Source organism: Rattus norvegicus, chromosome 19, assembly GCF_021556685.1.
Source record: "Rattus norvegicus strain SHRSP/BbbUtx chromosome 19, alternate assembly SHRSP_T2T, whole genome shotgun sequence".
NCBI lineage: Eukaryota > Metazoa > Chordata > Mammalia > Rodentia > Muridae > Rattus > Rattus norvegicus.
In genome coordinates, this window is record NC_141552.1 from 22,830,324 (window position 1) to 22,852,599 (window position 22,276).

General features: G+C 44.2%; 2 protein-coding genes across 4 annotated transcripts in view; one reads left to right on the plus strand and one right to left on the minus strand.

Moving 5' to 3' along the window:
* LOC147999107 (uncharacterized) overlaps nucleotides 1-22,276 on the minus strand; it is a 924,037-nt gene that overhangs the window by 862,271 nt on the left and 39,490 nt on the right. The gene's annotated exons all lie outside the window — the stretch shown is intronic.
* On the plus strand, nucleotides 9,954-14,530 carry LOC147999142 (disks large homolog 5-like). Its single transcript, XM_087596160.1, has 5 exons — nucleotides 9,954-10,110; nucleotides 11,175-11,334; nucleotides 12,525-12,668; nucleotides 13,293-13,455; nucleotides 14,170-14,530. Exons 1-5 carry the CDS (start codon nucleotides 10,029-10,031, stop codon nucleotides 14,197-14,199), a joined length of 579 nt encoding a protein of 192 aa, XP_087452286.1. The 5' UTR covers nucleotides 9,954-10,028; the 3' UTR covers nucleotides 14,200-14,530.

Consider the following 22,276-nt stretch of genomic DNA (forward strand, 5'->3'; position numbering starts at 1 on the left):
ATGGGAATAACGATCTTATTATATCTTGCCAAAAGGGAAAGTGAGGTAATCCATATTCATGCCTATATAAGGGTTAATAAACTTGCAGCTGCATGCAGTTGCATCTGCCTTTGCTCTGCATCCCCTGTGTCCTGGTTATTTGTGACCGTACCTGGGCCCCCAACCCACTAGATGTTGACAAGCATCACCCTTCTCACTGTCAGGTTTATTTTCTTTCTTTTTTGAAATCTATGATGTGGAGGCGTATTACAGCAACAATATGAAATAGCAGGCGGGCATGTATGAAAATTGCTGTGTTTAAGCTGGGTGTGGGGACAAGTCCTCAAAAGGAGCTGTTAAGATGGGAAACACATAATGCATTTGTTGCTGGAATTGAGTTGCCTCAGCTGTATTGCTCTGCCTGCTCAGTGTCCATTCAACATCACTCTGTTTCTACAGAGGAACTCAAGGTTTGCCCCAGCCGCCTGTGAGCTGTGATATGGGCAGAGAAAGGCCAGGACACAGTGGTGATTTCCCACTCCTCAGTTATGCTGAATTTTCCACTACTGTACTTGTATACACAAGTACAGTGTGGTCAGTTATTATAGATATTTGTCATTTCTTACAGAGGGCAACTATGATTGACTACACCCAATTCTATAAAAAACAAAACTCAGGAAACCTGGCCCTTGGCAGCAATGAATCAAGAAATATCTAGGATGGTGGGGCATGAATTCTGCCAAGCAATGAACTCAGATAGGTGGGGTTGTGAGGAAGATGTATGGTTGAATATCCCAATAGGTTCACGTTGTATCATCTTGATTTAATCTAAGGACAATGAAGTGCAGTATCTCTGATGGCTTTCTTCTAACCCCTTGAAAGGTTCACTGGGGTTTGACCTCAGTTCTTCATTCTTCTTGCTGGGGCAGCAACACTCAGGGAAGCTTGAGATTTCCATAGGCACAGTACTAGGCTAGAAATGCTGAGTAGGTGATACTAAGTTATTCAGATGTTGATACCCATTTCATTTGTTCTTAACGTGGACCTAAGGAAAGACAGATCAAGGTCCTTAGAATACAAAGATCATTTCCAGTTCTTTTCTACCTTTCCTGAATGAAAGACTGGTTGGTAGAGAATGGTAAAAATTCAAGAATTGGTAGATGATGCTTTGAATGGAGGGTGGGTTTCTGTGCTGGTTTTAGACAGGTTCTCAATTACCCCATCTTGTTCTCTACGTTGCTCGTCAGGTTCACTTTGAGCTCAAATAAAGCTGCTTCTACTTTCCAACAGGTAGTCTTACAAAGGGGCCTCCAAGGACTGTGAGGACAGCATTAGCCAATGAGAATTGAGGTGTGTAACCCACAACTATAGCTTTATCTGAAAGACCCTCAGACAAAGGAGACTCTCGCTCCAGTCCTGAGGACAATCACCACCCCATGAACACACAGGACTCAGTCTTTTTTTTTTTTTTTTTTTTTTAAACAACAATTATGCATTTTATTTGTCATATTTTACATGACATTAGAGACTTGTAAACAACTAAACAATGGCTATCGGGTTTTAAGAAAATGGCAAGTGGCAAAAGAATTTTTTTTTTTTTTTTTTTTTTTTTATTTACTTGAGTATTTCTTATATACATTTCGGGTGTTATTCCCTTTCCCGGTTTCCGGGCAAACATCCCCCTCCCCCCTCCCCTTCCTTATGGGTGTTCCCCTCCCAACCCTCCCCCCATTGCCGCCCTCCCCCCATAGACTAGTTCACTGGGGGTTCAGTCTTAGCAGGACCCAGGGCTTCCCCTTCCACTGGTGCTCTTACTAGGATATTCATTGCTACCTATGGGGTCAGAGTCCAGGGTCAGTCCATGTATAGTCTTTAGGTAGTGGCTTAGTCCCTGGAAGCTCTGGTTGCTTGGCATTGTTGTACTTTTGGGGTCTCGAGCCCCTTCAAGCTCTTCCAGTTCTTTCTCTGATTCCTTCAATAGGGGACCTATTCTCAGTTCAGTGGTTTGCTGCTGGCATTCGCCTCTATATTTGCTGTATTCTGGCTGTGTCTCTCAGGAGCGATCTACATCCGGCTCCTGTCGGTCTGCACTTCTTTGCTTCATCCATCTTGTCTAATTGGGTGGCTGTATATGTATGGGCCACATGTGGGGCAGGCTCTGAATGGGTGTTCCTTCAGTCTCTGTTTTAATCTTTGCCTCTCCCTTCCCTGCCAAGGGTATTCTTTTTCCTCATTTAAAGAAGGAGTGAAGCATTCACATTTTGATCATCCGTCTTGAGTTTCCTTTGTTCTAGGGATCTAGGGTAATTCAAGCATTTGGGCTAATAGCCACTTATCAATGAGTGCATACCATGTATGTCTTTCTGTGATTGGGTTAGCTCACTCAGGATGATATTTTCCAGTTCCAACCATTTGCCTACGAATTTCATAAACTCGTTGTTTTTGATAGCTGAGTAATATTCCATTGTGTAGATGTACCACATTTTCTGTATCCATTCCTCTGTTGAAGGGCATCTGGGTTCTTTCCATTTTCTGGCTATTATAAATAAGGCTGCGATGAACATAGTGGAGCACGTGTCTCTTTTATATGTTGAGGCATCTTTTGGGTATATGCCCAAGAGAGGTATAGCTGGATCCTCAGGCAGTTCAATGTCCAATTTTCTGAGGAACCTCCAGACTGATTTCCAGAATGGTTTTACCAGTCTGCAATCCCACCAACAATGGAGGAGTGTTCCTCTTTCTCCACATCCTCGCCAGCATCTGCTGTCACCTGAGTTTTTGATCTTAGCCAATCGCACTGGTGTGAGGTGAAATCTCAGGGTTGTTTTGATTTGCATTTCCCTTATGACTAAAGATGTTGAACATTTCTTTAGGTGTTTCTCAGCCATTCGGCATTCCTCAGCTGTGAATTCTTTGTTTAGCTCTGAACCCCATTTTTTAATAGGGTTATTTGTTTCCCTGCGGTCTAACTTCTTGAGTTCTTTGTATATTTTAGAAATAAGGCCTCTATCTGTTGTAGGATTGGTAAAGATCTTTTCCCAATCTGTTGGTTGCCGTTTTGTCCTAACCACAGTGTCCTTTGCCTTACAGAAGCTTTGCAGTTTTATGAGATCCCATTTGTCGATTCTTGATCTTAGAGCATAAGCCATTGGTGTTTTGTTCAGGAAATTTTTTCCAGTGCCCATGTGTTCCAGATGCTTCCCTAGTTTTTCTTCTATTAGTTTGAGTGTGTCTGGTTTGATGTGGAGGTCCTTGATCCACTTGGACTTAAGCTTTGTACAGGGTGATAAGGATGGATCGATCTGCATTCTTCTACATGTTGCCCTCCAGTTGAACCAGCACCATTTGCTGAAAATGCTATCTTTTTTCCATTGGATGGTTTTGGCTCCTTTGTCAAAAATCAAGTGACCATAGGTGTGTGGGTTCATTTCTGGGTCTTCAATTCTATTCCATTGGTCTATCTGTCTGTCTCTGTACCAATACCATGCAGTTTTTATCACTATTGCTCTGTAATACTGCTTGAGTTCAGGGATAGTGATTCCCCCTGAAGTCCTTTTATTGTTGAGGATAGCTTTAGCTATCCTGGGTTTTTTGTTATTCCAGATGAATTTGCAAATTGTTCTGTCTAACTCTTTGAAGAATTGGATTGGTATTTTGATGGGGATTGCATTGAATCTGTAGATTGCTTTTGGTAAAATGGCCATTTTTACCATATTAATCCTGCCAATCCATGAGCATGGGAGATCTTTCCATCTTCTGAGGTCTTCTTCAATTTCTTTCCTCAGTGTCTTGAAGTTCTTATTGTACAGATCTTTTACTTGCTTGGTTAAAGTCACACCGAGGTACTTTATATTATTTGGGTCTATTATGAAGGGTGTCGTTTCCCTAATTTCTTTCTCGGCTTGTTTCTCTTTTGTATAGAGGAAGGCAACTGATTTATTTGAGTTAATTTTATACCCAGCCACTTTGCTGAAGTTGTTTATCAGCTTTAGTAGTTCTCTGGTGGAACTTTTGGGATCACTTAAATATACTATCATGTCATCTGCAAATAGTGATATTTTGACCTCTTCTTTTCCGATCTGTATCCCTTTGATCTCCTTTTGTTGTCTGATTGCTCTGGCTAGAACTTCAAGAACTATATTGAATAAGTAGGGAGAGAGTGGGCAGCCTTGTCTAGTCCCTGATTTTAGTGGGATTGCTTCAAGTTTCTCTCCATTTAGTTTAATGTTAGCAACTGGTTTGCTGTATATGGCTTTTACTATGTTTAGGTATGGGCCTTGAATTCCTATTCTTTCCAGGACTTTTATCATGAAGGGGTGTTGAATTTTGTCAAATGCTTTCTCAGCATCTAATGAAATGATCATGTGGTTCTGTTCTTTCAGTTTGTTTATATAATGGATCACGTTGATGGTTTTCCGTATATTAAACCATCCCTGCATGCCTGGGATGAAGCCTACTTGATCATGGTGGATGATTGTTTTGATGTGCTCTTGAATTCGGTTTGCCAGAATTTTATTGAGTATTTTTGCGTCGATATTCATAAGGGAAATTGGTCTGAAGTTCTCTTTCTTTGTTGTGTCTTTGTGTGGTTTAGGTATAAGAGTAATTGTGGCTTCATAGAAGGAATTCGGTAGGGCTCCATCTGTTTCAATTTTGTGGAATAGTTTGGATAATATTGGTATGAGGTCTTCTATGAAGGTTTGATAGAATTCTGCACTAAACCCGTCTGGACCTGGGCTCTTTTTGGTTGGGAGACCTTTAATGACTGCTTCTATTTCCTTAGGAGTTATGGGGTTGTTTAACTGGTTTATCTGTTCCTGATTTAACTTCGATACCTGGTATCTGTCTAGGAAATTGTCCATTTCCTGCAGATTTTCAAATTTTGTTGAATATAGGTTTTTATAGTAAGATCTGATGATTTTTTGAATTTCCTCCGAATCTGTAGTTATGTCTCCCTTTTCATTTCTGATTTTGTTAATTTGGACACACTCTCTGTGTCCTCTCGTTAGTCTGGCTAAGGGTTTATCTATCTTGTTGATTTTCTCAAAGAACCAACTTTTGGTTCTGTTGATTCTTTCTATGGTCCTTTTTGTTTCTACTTGGTTGATTTCAGCTCTGAGTTTGATTATTTCCTGCCTTCTACTCCTCCTGGGTGTATTTGCTTCTTTTTGTTCTAGAGCTTTTAGGTGTGCTGTCAAGCTGCTGACATATGCTCTTTCCTGTTTCTTTCTGCAGGCACTCAGCGCTATGAGTTTTCCTCTTAGCACAGCTTTCATTGTGTCCCATAAGTTTGAGTATGTTGTATCTTCATTTTCATTAAATTCTAAAAAGTTTTTAATTTCTTTCTTTATTTCTTCCTTGACCAGGTTATCATTGAGTAGAGCATTGTTCAATTTCCACGTATATGTGGGCATTCTTCCCTTATTGTTATTGAAGACCAGTTTTAGGCCGTGGTGGTCCGATAGCACGCATGGGATTATTTCTATCTTTCTGTACCTGTTGAGGCCCGTTTTTTGACCAATTATATGGTCAATTTTGGAGAAAGTACCATGAGGAGCTGAGAAGAAGGTATATCCTTTTGCTTTAGGATAGAATGTTCTATAAATATCCGTTAAGTCCATTTGGCTCATGACTTCTCTTAGTCTGTCTACATCACTGTTTAATTTCTGTTTCCATGATCTGTCCATTGATGAGAGTGGGGTGTTGAAATCTCCCACTATTATTGTGTGAGGTGCAATGTGTGTTTTGAGCTTTAGTAAGGTTTCTTTTACATATGTAGGTGCCCTTGTATTTGGGGCATAGATATTTAGGATTGAGAGTTCATCTTGGTTGATTTTTCCTTTGATGAATATGAAGTGTCCTTCCTTATCTTTTTTGATGACTTTTAGTTGGAAATTGATTTTATTTGATATTAGAATGGCTACTCCAGCTTGCTTCTTCTGACCATTTGCTTGGAAAGTTGTTTTCCAGCCTTTCACTCTGAGATAGTGTCTGTCTTTGTCTCTGAGGTGTGTTTCCTGTAGGCAGCAGAATGCAGGGTCCTCGTTGCGTATCCAGTTTGTTAATCTATGTCTTTTTATTGGGGAGTTGAGGCCATTGATATTGAGAGATATTAAGGAATAGTGATTATTGCTTCCCGTTATATTCATATTTGATGTGAGGTTATGTTTGTGTGCTTTCATTCTCTTTGTTTTGTTGCCAAGACGATTAGTTTCTTGCTTCTTCTAGGGTATAGCTTGCCTCCTTATGTTGGGCTTTACCATTTATTATCCTTTGTAGTGCTGGATTTGTAGAAAGATATTGTGTAAATTTGGTTTTGTCATGGAATATCTTGGTTTCTCCATCGATGTTAATTGAGAGTTTTGCTGGATACAGTAATCTGGGCTGGCATTTGTGTTCTCTTAGGGTCTGTATAACATCAGTCCAGGATCTTCTGGCCTTCATAGTTTCTGGCGAGAAGTCTGGTGTGATTCTGATAGGTCTCCCTTTATATGTTACTTGACCTTTTTCCCTTACTGCTTTTAATATTCTTTCTTTATTTTGTGCGTTTGGTGTTTTGACAATTATGTGACGGGAGGTGTTTCTTTTCTGGTCCAATCTATTTGGAGTTCTGTAGGCTTCCTGTATGTCTATGGGTATCTCTTTTTTTAGGTTAGGGAAGTTTTCTTCTATGATTTTGTTGAAGATATTTACTGGTCCTTTGAGCTGGGAGTCTTCACTCTCTTCTATACCTATTATCCTTAGGTTTGATCTTCTCATTGAGTCCTGGATTTCCTGTATGTTTTGGACCAGTAGCTTTTTCCGCTTTACATTATCTTTGACAGTTGAGTCAATGATTTCTATGGAATCTTCTGCTCCTGAGATTCTCTCTTCCATCTCTTGTATTCTGTTGGTGAAGCTTGTATCTACAGCTCCTTGTCTCTTCTTTTGGTTTTCTATATCCAGGGTTGTTTCCATGTGTTCTTTCTTGATTGCTTCTATTTCCATTTTTAATTCCTTCAACTGTTTGATTGTGTTTTCCTGGAATTCTTTCAGGGATTTTTGCGATTCCTCTCTGTAGGCTTTTACTTGTTTATTAATGTTTTCCTGTGCTTCCCTAAGTGTGTTCAGGTCTTTCCTGAAGTCCTCCAGCATCATGATCAAATATGATTTTGAAACTAGATCTTGCTTTTCTGGTGTGTTTGGATATTCCATGTTTGTTTTGGTGGGAGAATTGGGCTCCGATGATGGCATGTAGTCTTGGTTTCTGTTGCTTGGGTTCCTGCGCTTGCCTCTCGCCATCAGATTATCTCTAGTGTTACTTTGTTCTGCTATTTCTGACAGTGGCTAGACTGTCCTATAAGCCTGTGTGTCAGGAGTGCTGTAGACCTGTTTTCCTCTCTTTCAGTCAGTTATGGGGACAGAGTGTTCTGCTTTCGGGCGTGTAGTTTTTCCTCTCTACAGGTCTTCAGCTGTTCCTGTGGGCCTGTGTCTTGAGTTCACCAGGCAGCTTTCTTGCAGCAGAAAATTTGGTCTTACCTGTGGTCCCGAGGCTCAGGTTTGCTCGTGGGGTGCTGTCCAGGGGCTCTCTGCAGCGGCAGCAACCAGGAAGACCTGTGCCGCCCCTTCCGGGAGCTTCAGTGCACCAGGGTTCCAGATGGTCTTTGGCTTTTTCCTCTGGCGTCCGAGATGTGTGTGCAGGGAGCAGTCTCTTCTGGTTTCCCAGGCCTGTCTGCCTCTCTGAAGGTTTAGCTCTCCCTCCCACGGGATTTGGGTGCAGAGAACTGTTTATCCGGTCTGTTTCCTTCAGGGTCCGGCGGTGTCTCTGGCTGGGGTCCTGCCGCTCCTGGGCCCTACCCCACGGGAGCCCAGAGGCCTTATACAGTTTCCTCTTGGGCCAGGGATGTGGGCAGGGGTGAGCAGTGTTGGTGGTCTCTTCCGCTCTGCAGCCTCAGGAGTGCCCACCTGACCAGGCGGTTGGGTCTCTCTCTCACCGGGTCTGGGAGCAGAGAGCTGCTGCGGGCCGGGATCCGCGGGTCCAGGACTCAGTCTTGATGTAAAAACAAGAGGTTTACTTTGGGATACCAATGCACTGGGGCTCGACACGGTCCTCACGCAGGAGGGATGTGAGGAGCCTCGAACAACAGAAATGTACAGCTTAAACAGTCAGTTAAGATTACACAGTTTCATTAGCTCAGCTATTTCGTGCCAAGGATAACTAGGCAGATGTTTCTCATCCTGGAATTTCTGGGATAAGGCCTAAACCATATCAAGTAGCTATTTCAGTAGGAAGGACGTCTGACTTAATATATGTTTTCTTATCCTGGGGTTTCCAGGACAAGGACCAAGGATATCTGTCTTGGCAGTTGTTTCTCTTCTGGAGTTCCCAGGACAAGGCTATAGCTATGTCAGCCTATAGCACAGCTGCATTCAGTACCAAGGACATCTCACTTCTATAGTGGTCAGTCAGCTTCCCAGAGATGTTTCCTGTCTTGTAATTGCCCTGCAGTAAATATGTTCTATACCCTCTGTTCTTATGGTCAGGCAGCTTCCTAGAGAGTGGGTGGGAATGTGCTTTCTGTACTTTCTGGTCTATTGTCTAACGTCTAGGGGCTAAGCGAGGGCCAGCTTAAAAGATTCTCATGCTTAAGAAATGGCTGTACTGATATCAAACGGGGATCTTTCATATCCACTTTCTTCCAAGTCTACCAGCCATCTCAGATTGTTGCTGTAATATGACTGACAATCAAGGACACAGAAAAATAACTTGATACGCAGCAAGGACATGGCAATCATATCCTGTGTCGTTATGTAGGTTCTGGATGAGGTTTGTTCAAATGACAATATTGCACATAGCTTTATATAGGACCCATCAAATTAAGGGTCACTATGCACTGTCATAGCTAAAGTTGCCTGCTCAGAAGTGACCGCTGGATCACTCTTCTGTAACTTCACATGAGAGGCTTGTGCTTTTTGTGTTTTTTTATTTTTGTGTTTTTTTTTCTTATTATTTATTTATTTATTTATTTATTTATTGCTTTATATGTTGTCCGGAAGATAGTTCAAGTCATTGATCTGCCCCCAAAATCTGAGCTTTGCTACTAATACTGTAAACAGTATTAGTGTATGCATTCAATAAAATAACTGGTTTTTTTTTTTAGTACGATAGATGCTTTTGTGTTTTGTGGGGTGATACATGAAACAGGAGTGAAGATGCTTGTTTCTTACTCTGTCCACTGAGTTATGTCTCTAGGCTTGTCCTACTCCTTTGGCTGCATCCCCCCCCCACATCTGCTGACTATTTTATTTTTCAGATGAAATCACACGTTATAGCTTAGAGAGGCCTGTAAGCAATCCTACTTTGGTAACTTAAGTGCAAAGAGGAGAGCCCCACACTCAGCCTGAGGGTGCATTCACTGGTGGATCCAATATTTCAGTTTCCTCTCCTAACAGATCACCACGTTGTTGCCAGGACCATAATGAATGCAATTCTTTCTCCTAAGGAATCTGGTGGCAACTGTCAAATATTAAGCACAAAGCTTCAGGTTGTACCTATAACACACACCCACATCGCAACCTACCCGACAGGCTAATTCTGGGTGTGATTTCATGCACCTGCACATGATGAGACAGGAGACCTCTTTGGCTACTTACAGGAACTGGTGTGATTTCTCAGTAATCTTTAATGGGTAATATTGCTGACTGAGGAGAATTTGAGGTAGGATGAAACATTTCTGTGCAGGGATTGGGGAGGAAGCACTCATTTAGATACATAGCAATGACTTAGGTTTTTCCAATCAAGCCTAGAGCCAAATTTGGCTTTGGAAGCATGTGGTGCTCAGTGGCTATGCCACAGGGAAGTCCCCTGAAAAGGGCACATCAGCTTTTGCTCAGTACAGGGAGAACATTAGCAAGGAGGCAAAGTCTGTTATCCATGACATCAGCCGTCCCTCCGTGGACATTCTATTGTCTCCTAGAGAGACCTTGGAATCCCTGTGATGTCACCAGTACCGTTGTGACAACCAATTCCCTACTTTTTCTCTTAGTGTCCAAAGGATATATCCACAGACATGTTTGCCCGTCTTTGTAGGCACTTTGGGAGAGTTGATGTTGATAGAGAAGAGTCTAGAGTGAAGCAAATGAAACCTAAAGGTAATGATGGACACAGGACATGGGGAATGTGGAGTAAGTTCTGGGCAGTGTATGTTGAGATTCCTGTCAGGGGTGTGTGTGGGGGTCTTCCGCTGGCCTTTATAGCAATGGGCCACAACCACTGGAACATCTCCACAGATATTGAATTCCATGATTATCACAATTCCTGAAAGTCAAGGTTTTCACATCATTAGTTTCTCCATAACCACATGGAGGATATGGCAATGCCTATGCTATTATTGGGTGAACTTCTAGTCTTTACTTTTACAGTGCATTCAGTATGTTAAATTGATATAATAACACCATCAGGAGTCATTTAGGGTATAACTTTTCTGAATTAAACAGGGCATCAATGTACTTCACTTTCATTGCTTCTTTAAAATCAGTGACTATCTAACAGTAGTAAGAGGGAGAGAACTGTGCTCCTGGCCATGACCTTATATTCTTAGAACTCCTCTGACTACCTCTGGCAGACGGGGCCAATCTTACCTTCATATATTAGAGGTTCTGTGTGGCAGATATTTTTCTACAGTAGCCAAACTATATGGAGCAGGTAGAGAAAGAGCCTGTAACCTATTGGCACTTCTGGGGCATTTGTCATTTCAGTAGGGGGAATTAATAAGTCTGTTGACCATGTCCTCCCCCTACATGACTCTTTAATGCAAAGTTATTGGACTAGAGTAACAGTGTAGGATATGTGAGTATCCCTGATCAATCAAGTCATTGTGGATGCTGAATTGATGATCTGACTTCTGAAACCAGAGGGGTGAGGGTCCTGAAACCAGGTTGTAGCCTGCGTACCTGATAATAATCCTGGAGAAGGCATCTCTCTGGTACTTGTAAGCCTGTGTGGGCGGGCATAGGGAACACCTGGCTGCTTACATCTCTTGGTCTCTATATAGTAGTGGGGGAACTGTGATCCACTTAGGATGCCAGTTACACAGACCAAACTCCTTGCATGACACTGGCTTCCAAGCATGTTTTCCTGTTTGGACCTCACTGTGGTCTGTGTATGCTCTATGCATTCGCCCCATGCGGGTTCACTTGTGTTCTTCTACCCACAGAGGCCTGCAGACAGACATCATCCCCTGAAAATGTCCTAAACAAGATGCAGGCCAACGAGGAAGAGGAGAGGCTGAATAAAGAACTGGAGCTAACTACCAAGGAGAGAAATGAGCTGACAGAACGCCTCCTTTATGTGACAGGTGGATCCATGAGCAAGAGGTATGCATTGCTCCAAACAAACGACCTTGTTCTAAACCTCATCTCCCATAGAGAGGAGATTCAGAACCTGACCCTTACTGAGGAGTGAGTTTGGAAATGGACTCTCTGATTCCGCCTGTAGAAAATCTGAACTTGTGATCTGAGTGAAGATTTCAGGGATAAAGTCACTGAAGCATGAGTTCCCAGTGTACAATTGGAAAGCCCTTGACAGGTGGCAGCTTTGCAAGGTTCTAGGTGCTGTGAGTTTGTGGAGAGTCTTTGCACTTGCTAGGAAGGTGACTGAATGCTATCATCTCCTGGCAGCAGCCTTAGGTGACAGGTCCCACATTGTTCATATCAATGTTTAACTAGAAGGCCTGAGGCTCTGGCTTGTTCTTTCTTGTCTGTGTGCCTTAAACTCTGAGACAGTAATGGTGCATATATTTCTACTGATTCTCATTGTGCTCTTTCCATATTTGTCTCTCTTTCTCATTCTCTGAGTCTGTTTACTTTTCTTTTCTTGTGGGTGTGTCCCAGTTTGTGTGTCTGTGTGTGCACAGGTCTGCATGCGTATGCACAACTTTTATATGTTTCTATGTCCCTGCACACTTGGAATTTAGGGGTCTGTTTTTTGACCTCAGGATTTACCTGTATAATAGTTTCATGGAGGTGTAAGTGCTTTATTTTGGAAGCCCCACTTTCAACAGCACAGTACATTGCCTGTGTGGTCACATTTGTCTATACATTTGTATGCCTTGGGCAGATTTAAGTTTGTGGCAATATCTGGTCTCATCTCCAGAATTATGTGTACTGTCTGCCTCTAGAATATTAGTTATTCGGCTTGTAGCATTCCACTTGTCAAAACAGGAAAAATGAAATCAGAGGTTTCTGGATGTGTGTGTGTGTGTGTGTGTGTGTGTGTGTGTGTGTGTGTGTTTGGGTAAGCTCTGTGGCCTAGGCTCTTGACAGCATAACAGGTTAGAATGCAGATCCTGCCCTCCTGATTGAAAAAACTGAGCCAGGGAACCCTTTATCTGGGTGCTTAGCTCTGTTGTCCTGGGCACACAATTCCAAGTTTCTGAAGCTGAAGAAGATCCAAATATGTAGAATTCAGAAAGTGTCCTTCCAGGGCTGGGGTAGTACAGGACACAGCCTGAGTTCCTATAATCCTAAACCTCGATGTTCACTGGGTTCTATCTTCCTGGGGCCAGCTCCTACTTCAGGCCAAATCCATTTTATGAAAACTTGAAGATAAAGGAGAAAGAGGTCATGTCATTACTGCACAACTTAGACACAAAGAACATTGAACATCGTGAGAAATTTCAGGAGCTCAAGAAGGAGATTAACTTCTATCAGTAAGTACTGGTCAGAAGGGCCCATCACTTGTGGAATGGCCATGTCTGCCTCTCTTTGTTATGGACCGGAGGGTCTGCAGCTCTGGGCCCATCTCTTCTGCTGTTTAAATATCACTGTGCCGTGGGTCTTTTGGACTCAGTTTCAGTTCCATAAGAGACTGTGACTCATCACCACAGTGTGTATGCATCTTTAGAAGGCTCTGGATAGAACTACACTGATTCAGGCATCAGAGTGTTATTAGGCCGACCTGGATCTCTGGGGTCATACCAGGTTTAACAAAGCTCAATGTGTGGACCACATGGTTAGCATGAGCTCCCTTGGTTCTACTGTCCTCTTGTGGTTATTTGCTGACTACTAATTGATGTTGCCCCGATGCATTGGGCTTTCATGGATAGTTGTAGTTCTTTTGGAGAGACATGGACTCTTATTTGTGCTTGGATCACAGAAACAATTTATTCTTCCCTGGATTGGCCGTTTGCTGTTTGTGCAGCAGTCTTACATGTATGGCGATGTATTCTATGAAGTCTTTATAGGTATCTGGGTCCTGGTAGAGTTTGTGGGATTTGGCAGTTGGAATGGGAGGAAGAGGCTTCAGGATCTTACTATGCAGAGTGTGTTTCCAGCAACCTGCACAGCCGGCTCCTGATGGACCAGGCATGTATGAAGAAGAAGTTGGTCACATTGAAGCAGGAGTGCAAGGAGTTACAGCGATATTTGTTTGAGTTGAACCCGAAGGATGAAGACGAACAGGAGAAGACCAGCAACCTCCAGACCCAGCAAAATGTGGTAGGAACAAGCAGCTGAGTCAGATTAACAATGTCTGATACCATTTGCCTATTGGATACATCTTTGCTTCCCCTATCACCTTTCTAATCTCCCCACACCCAGTCAGTCACCCACCTCATGTGATAGAGTTATTCATTGCTCTGTCTATGCACAAGTATTCTGGGATGTTAACCACTCTTCAGAAACTGAATTATGGGCAATTATACTTCTCTGCCCTTTTTGAAACTGCAGTCCAGAAATGGTGACAGAGGAATAACATATCACATGACTGCATATCCCTATCACAGATTGGATGCTATGAAGAGTTTTGAACGAGTTCTTGGTCGTGTGACAAAGGTCATACAGGGGTCATGTGATGGTTGGAAGCACCTTGTAGGGATAAGAACCAAGTGCAAATGGCAAATGAGTCCTGGTCATTGGCTTTGATCTGGGTATCATGTGGCCTTCTCCTTTCTTCCTGCACCCCAATTAGGTCTCTCCCCATTTCCCCATTCTTGGTTTGCACTGGTAGAGTCTGAGGAGCAGCTTGTTCTCCCACAGTACTGTGAGGGTTGCTGGTGATGTTCCCAGCCTGCAGAGATATCAGCAATGATTTCAGTGAAAAGATCAGTGCTGTCTGTCCAATGCAGCTGAGGGGACAGAAGGCAGCAACTTGACAGCTGGTATGCATGTCCCCACCAAATCAGTGTCTTAATAGCTGCCTTCTCCTCCCAGGTCTCAGGAACTGCAGGAGACATGGCATAGGACGGATCCCAGGAAGACAGCCCCCTGAGGAATGAGTTTCTCTCTCAGGAGTTCCCTGTGACGACAATCCTCACAGTCAAAGACTTTTTGGGGGAATATTCTTCTTCTCAGATAATTTCCTCAATGTATAGAGACCCTACATTTATGTATCCGTATGCCAGCCTGTCTCATTGAGGTCTTTCTCCTCTCTCATACCGACAACACCATTTGAGAGACAACTGAGGGGACTACCTTGGCATCTCACGTCCTAGAGGAGAAACAGCACTACAACTGTGTTTCTAAATGTTCATTAAGAAAATGCTGTTAAGAAATGTTTTTGGTTATGATTTTCATTGAAGTTCTCTTTTTGTTATTTCATAGTTATATATTCTTGTTACTGTTTTTCTTTTTTTATACCATTTTAGTTGTTCATTTTATGCCTGTTTTTTGTAAATTGTATTCCTTATGAAGAAAAATTGATTTGTAACTCTTGACTCTTAAGACTATCTTATTCAAGGGTCCTTTCCCCTCCTGTAGACTTAGAACTGACAGCTAGATATGGATCTTTGCATGGTCCAGTGAATTCAAAGCCACCAAGGTGTACACAGGGTGATAGTGTCTTTTGTGTGGATAATGTGACTTTTTTTATGGACACACACTGTATGATGTAATCACTGACATACTGTATCCATGCTGTATTGTCTTCTGCTCATCCTAGTCTATATCAGTCTACAACACACATTCCTTATTGACTGTGTGCACCAGATATTGAGTAACACACACTCATGCCTGTAGAGCTGCAGAAAAAATGACAACTTTCACAAAGGATTATAGAATAATCCTAATGGAGAACCATGTGCCTCAGTTTTTCTTACAATACAGCATTAGTATTAAACCACAAAGATAATGACCATCAACGTAATTTTGGGAAATAGGTTTTTATAGGTGCTGTTTCACTTGATCATTCATATGCTGTGTTTTTTATTGTTGCTGATTATATTTATTTTTATCATTTAACTCAATGGATCTTTTTTTTTCAAATGTATGTCTGGGCCACTCCTGAGTGCATTTCCCTCATGATCCAAAAGAGGGAATAGCATTCCCCATTGTAGATGATTGTTAGGGACCATGTGGTTCTTCTGAGAGAGCAGCAGATGCTATAACCTGGGAGTCATCACCACAGCTCCTGTAGGTAGCTTTTGTCCTTCCAGGGCATGTGCTATACTAGGTGGACACGATCACCTCCCATTTAGGAGAGAGATCTCAGGAGATGTGTATGTACAGGTGGTTGAGGGGTGCCTGCTCAATGTGGTAGGCTGCTAGGCAACCAACTGAACCCCAGCCCTGCTCCACCTGCATTCTTCGAGGCAGAGTTTCTATAGCCCAGGATGGTCTAGAACGCAGCATCTACCTATGTCTTTTTTCCACTAATGCTAGGGTGAGGAGCATATGTCCTCCACACCCTTCTTTCCAAACAATGAACATGCTCATGGTCTGGTTATCACATGGCCATGAGGGAGGTAAATAACACTCAGCCAAAACAGAGGCGCATTCCACAGTCACACAGACAGCCTGGACAGATCTGACACGATCAGCACCAGGTTTGACTGCCACTACTTGAAGCAAGGTCCTCCAGTGTTAGGACAACCATTCAAACAGCAAAGAATGAACCTGTTCCCAGCATCCGAGGAGTGGGAGACCCAGAAACCCATGTGTCAATGTGGCCATTTGGAAAATGGAAGAGGGGAGGCAGGGAAGCAGCCAGAACTGGACACAGTTGCAGGGACCCAGGCAAAGAGGGAATATTGGGGCAGAGTCCATGAGATGTCAGTAGGCAACAGGCCAGCTGGGACTAGTGTGGGTACAGGGCTTCTAGTGTGGGTATGAGAGGAGCAAAAGTAGCAATGGTCAGATTCTGATGCAGCATAAAGATTGGAAGGAGCTTAGACCGTCTCAGTGTCGTATAGGGACATTATAGACACTGATGGGCAGTGTGGGGATTGCAGGGTCCCTTATAGTGGTCTCTGCAGGTGTCAGGACTCTGTCAGACCTATGACTATCAGGCAGGCTCTGAGTGCAAGTGAGAGTCACGGGACAGGCCCTGTGTACAGCCTGGTTTGGGGACATTTCCAGGTGCCCCATGGACTGCAAAATAAAGGCAAAGGACACAGGGAAGCCAGCAGTTCCCATGCACAGGACATAAATACTTGTAGACCTTTCTAGAATTTCCATAGACCATCTGTCACTAGTCCTCACTATAGAAGGCACCAGCATTCTGCCCTCTACTTCAATTGGTGAGACAGCTAGTCTAACTCCAGCAGTAAGGCCTCAGGGAAGACAGTAAGAACTCACAGGTGACCTCTTTTACTATTGAAACAGGCTCTTCCTATGGAGCCCAGAGTGACTGTAGGGTCCTAATTCTCCTGCCTCACAGTGACTGTAAATTCAAATCTACCTTCAAGAGCAATTGATTAATAGCACAGGGGGGAAGATCAGATTAAGGCTATCTAAAGGCCCCAGGGTGGTAGGATTACCAGGGTCCTAGTAAGTTTCTCCAGCCTTAATTACAACCTGAGTCAGTCCTGCTGTATGGGATATCACCTGCTGCCCAGTGATATCACAACTTGGAATTCTTTGTCAAATATAAGCTGTTATGGGAATGAAGTAGCCACACAATAAACACTGGTCTGGATACTCCTAGGTCAAGAATCCCCTGTTGGAAATGCCTTGGACCGCACCATTTTACATTCTGGATCCTTCTGGCTTTTTAGCAGATTTATAAATACAAAAAAGAAAAATGGGCATAGTAATTTAAGCCTATGATCCCAGTCATGGGAAACTGAGTCAGGGTGATGGAAGACTGTAAGTTCCAGGGCAACCTGTGTTTCTAGAAAAAAAAAAAAAGGCATGGAGAAGATTCCACTCAAGTAGAAACCAAAAGGCTTTCACATGGGGCCTGCATTCCACTGGTCAGCACTCCCATCGTCACAGCCACAGGGAGACACTGGGGAATTTTTCCCACTGTCTCTCTTTGGGATGCAGTCCACCCCATGATTCTATGTGAGGAATGCCCCAAAGGTTGCATCATGTGAGGGACCTAGATAGTTCCAGGATTGGGAGAATTCAGGAGTTTATTATTAGGGATGATCTACAGCTTTGGCAAAGCTTTTCCCTCCACATGGCAGCCCCAGGTTTGGCCCCAACAGTAAAAATAAAATCCCCCCCAAAATAATGCCAACAAAATATCACGAAGCCTAAATGTCTGACCAGTCTCCTCAAAAGTGCACAGGAACCTGACTCCACATTTAGGACCCACTATGGCCTCTGTGACCTGTGAGAAGGGATCTAATATGGGAATTAGTACAGTATGACTTATCCTTATGGATATCTTTGGTGACAATCACCACCTGACCCCTGAAAACCCATCTACCTGGGAGGCTCAGCACTCATGTCACCAAAAAAGCCCAGATCCTAGGGCCAGCATGGGCAGGAGGTGAAGAAAGTTTGTCCCTCGTGAACATCAGTTGCTGCTCCTGGCCTGACTCTATCCTCAGGAGACAATGTTGCCCCAGAAAGTGTGGGTGTCAATGGCTATTCCCAGGCCAAGGCTGGGATACTGCTGGTCATCCCCGCAGTGACACCTCACCCCTGCATTGTGTGGTCATCCCCGCAGTGACACCTCACCCCTGCAGTGTGTGGTCATCCCCGCAGTGACACCTCACCCCTGCAGTGTGTGGTCATCCCTGCAGTGACACCTCACCACTGCAGTGTGTGGTCTCCCCGCAGTGACACCTCACCCCTGCAGTGTGTGGTCATCCCTGCAGTGACACCTCACCCCTGCACTGTGTGGTCATCCTCGCAGTGACACCTCACCCCTGCAGTGTGTGGTCATCCCTGCAGTGACATCTCACCCCTGCAGTGTGTGGTCATCCCTGCAGTGATACCTCACCCCTGCAGTGTGTGGTCATCCCTGCAGTGACACCTCACCCCTGCAGTGTGTGGTCATCCCCGCAGTGACACCTCACCCCTGCACTGTGTGGTCATCCCTGCAGTGACTCCTCACCCCTGCAGTGTGTGGTCATCCCTGCAGTGACTCCTCACCCCTGCACTGTGTGGTCATCCCTGCAGTGATGCCTCACCCCTACAGTGCAGACCTTTGGGCCTGTGGCCTTCAGGATCCGGATTATCTGTTAAACTCAGTTCATAATCAGAATGTTTTGTGTTCAGCCTCTGCCTGGACTGTACTCCAAGAAGAGTTCAAGGTTTTCTGTGGCAACATCTAGCGATCAAGCCTGAGCAAAAGGATTCTCACATCACCCTGCAGGCAGATTCCCATAGTCATTTCTAGTCCATTTAAGCTGCTGCTGAAGATGCCTTGAAGGCATAGCCACAGCGACCCTGTGTGTTCAGAGGTGATGTTTTCCTTCAGGAACCTGATGCTGAGTCTTCTAACCCAGCAGGCGGTCCCTGCATCAGGCTGGAGTCTTGAGTTTCTGTGTTGTCCTGATACCACCTGCTGTGTTCTCCTGGGGCAGAATGGATCTCAGAAGGTCTGGGCCAGTCTCACTGGTTGAGGATTCTTGCAAGGCCTCATCTCCAATTCCTGAGGGAAGGTGTAGGTTAGGAGAATGCCTGGATTTGAAATTCAATGTTTTCAGATTTCAGGATTGGATGAGGGGTCCTCAGCATGTGCATGTGTCCATGTCTCTGTATGCATGCACATGCAGGCCAGGGATGGACACCAGCAAACTTCCTCAGTCACCCTACCCCTCTCACACAAAGGAGCTCTCACACAGAAGCTGTGGCTCACAGATGAGGTTGCTCAGGCTTAGAGTCCCAGAGATTCTTCTGCTGTGCTTCAAAACTTTGAGAGAGAGAGAGAGAGAGAGAGAGAGAGAGAGAGAGAGAGAGAGAGATTCTACCAGCTTGTACAACCATGCATGCACATATGGATGCCAGAGGGAAATATCCGGTGTCTTCCTTTTCGAACAGGGTCCTAATCAACTATCAGGTCTCTATATCTTAATATCTAGAAGGGGTCCCAGCATGAGCATAGCCAGGGCATACACATGCTTGGCTGTCAGTCAGGCAAGAGGCAGAGATCTTGTTCTATTTTTCATGGTTAATGCTCTTAGCACCCTTGAGGGCCTGGCGGAAAGCTGCCTGGAGACTGCTGGATCTGATGCTGGCCTAGACAGCCAGGGCTATTGATGATGGATGTCCAAAGTGGCCCTCATTCTTGGCAAACTTCTCTCTTCTAGTCTAAATGTGCTTGGGTGTTTAATGCAAGGACTGGGTTGTAGTTTTCCTGTTCTATCCTGCTGCCCCCTTGTTTTCTTCAGCGGGTCACCTGCCCTAGTGAGGAAAGAGAAGTGTGTGAGCCACAGCACCACCCTCCCATGCTTCTGCTTGCTGATCTGTGGTATCTGTTGATGTAGAACCGTTCCTGTGGCAGTCCTGTTGATGTTTGTGAGTTTTGAGGATTTACGCCAGTGTAGTAATGTGCATAGTCACCCTGGGAAACCCCACAGGAAGTTGGTCCCCAGGTTTCAGCACACAGAAGCACAGGCCATAAGAGATGCCCAGGTGTTGAAGGAGGTCCAGTAGATGTGCTGTTAGTTTCCTGTGTCTGATGCATGATTGTCCCTTGCTTAATAAAATGTATACACAAAACTCTTTAAGTGTCCCACTGACCTCTGAGAAAGAACATCAGTGGGAAGATGGCTTTGAACTCTTAACTCCCTGTTCCTTTCCTCATAACAGGTTTCTGTAGCAACCAAAGGAGAGAAGCCACCTGAGGGAAGGAAGTCCAAGACAGTGCCTAGGAGCAGAAGTAGGGTCTGGCTGTAGAGGGGACAAGTGGCTGGGTATAGGGACTCTAGGATCAGAAAAGAGGTTGCCTGGCATCTCCCACAGCAACGAAGACAGTCACGCATAGTCATGCTCAAAGGCCAGTCTGATCCAGACTGTCCCTCATTTCCCAGGCGATTATAGATGGTGTCAGGTAGCAGTTGAAAACTGGCCATCAGGGCATGATTCAAGTGTTTATTAAGGTATCATGGCATCAAGAGTATATGAGGGAATAGCCATATGTACACAGAACGACTTGCAGATCCAGAGAGCAGGGAGGGAATAGTCAGGAGCTCCTGCTTGCTGCTGCCTTAGGGGTTCTACAGAAATCCCAGTGGCACTTGGGAAGTGGAGGCCATATCAATTAGGGATTGTGGCCACATGGGGAGATTGAGACCAGCCATGTGCTGTGGCATCAGAACACTGACCAGCGATGACAAAATGAAACATAAAACACTGGTTGCTCAGCTTTGATACTGCTGACTGCTGACGTGGCCAGGGGCCATCCGGTTCACCAAAGGCTCAGCCAACAGTTGTCTCTCCACTCAATAAAAGTCAAAGAGTTGCCCAGCTCCACAACCAAATGTGTGCCCACATTGCAATGGCTCCGGTACTGTTTCACCTCAGCTGCGGAGATCTCAGGATCCATGAGTGTCCAGCACGCACACACCCAAAAGAGACAGTCTTAGGGGTCTTAGGCAGCACTGAGGGTGGTGAGCCTCTGCCTCACGGCTCAATGGCCCTGACCTTGGCATTGTTTGGGCACAAGAGAGCAAAGTGCTGGGGACAGACAACCTGCAGTCTACCATGCTGGAAGGGCATGACTAACACTGATTGATCACATCCATGTGACTACTGAAGCTTTTCCTGCTCTCTGTAGTGGTGACCTTACAGAAACCATGCACACCCGGTTTAGACTGTATTAAAGTAGCCACCATTTCAGGGTTCCCTGCAAGGTGCCATGGGATAGTAGTAGCATGAGTCTGCATGTATCTCAACAGTTTTCACTAGGGACTACACACACACACACACACACACACACACAAACACACACATACACACACACTTACTGACATGGTGCACATTCTTTGCACACAGAAGAAAGTGAGTAGTAGTGAAAACACACCAATCATGGAATTGATGGAGGGAGTTGTGGGCAGAAGCTGGGGTTTAGAGTTACTTAAAGGCCCTATGCAGGCTCTCCTTTTGTTGGATGAGAAACTTCAACTGCAATGTGGTTCTTTATTTTCTTTCTCTAAAGCACAGAGGGCTAGGGTGGATCTCAGGGCTTTGAGCATGTTCGGCAAGTGCAGTCACACTGAATTAAATCCTAGGGCTGGAACCCTATTAATCTTCTACAGAATTATAGAGCAGCCTGGATGAAGACTCTTAGCTGAAAATGTGGACAACTCAAGACAGGTACTGGACAATGGCTGTCAGACTTGACTGAAGACTGGAAATGTTTTGCTATCTCACAGGAAAAGAAGGCCCCTCCCACTACACTGTACTCTAAGGACATTTTATTCAGGATAGGATGACATGAACTATTGTCTCATGTCACAGATGTCAGCACAAAGTATCCAAGGTATTGTATGCCAATGGTGGCATCAACAGAACAAAGCACACAGTGTCATGAAGACATAAATTATGAGTTTGTGTAGCAAGACCCAGGCCTCTTCCAGGTTCTTAGATAGTAACTGAGAACCTCAAATACGGTAGTGATGTGATAGTGTGGTGTAAATCTAGTTACAACTAGTTTTGACACAGATGACACTTTTTGTGTCATGGTCAGCTTATAGTGAATGACTAGAACTAAGCATGAGAATAACCAAATACTACATTGCTTCTCTAGCTGCTGAGCTTCTAAAAGCCCTGGGGTGACAGCAAGCTTTTGTGGACATACTGGATTGGTTCTTCTGTACTTTAACTCTCTGAGTCACCTGCACTCTCAGCAAGTTAGATGAATTCCACAAATTGGAAATCAGTCACCTGGAAAAAATACATTCTCAATACGATCCCAGATTGGCCATGGAAAAAGGGTAGCTTGAACTGTCCCACCTCGGTTGGGCTTGCACAGGCTTGCTCTCCAACAGAAACCTGTGTTCACAGCTGCAGGCTGCATTCACTATGGATGCTCTTGAGGTTCCTTCCTAAACTGCTTAGATTACAATAATTTTCTTGCTAACAATCAAAAAACTGATTATGCCAAGCTGGCCTACAAGAAGCTAGTTTCTATTCTGTATTTTAT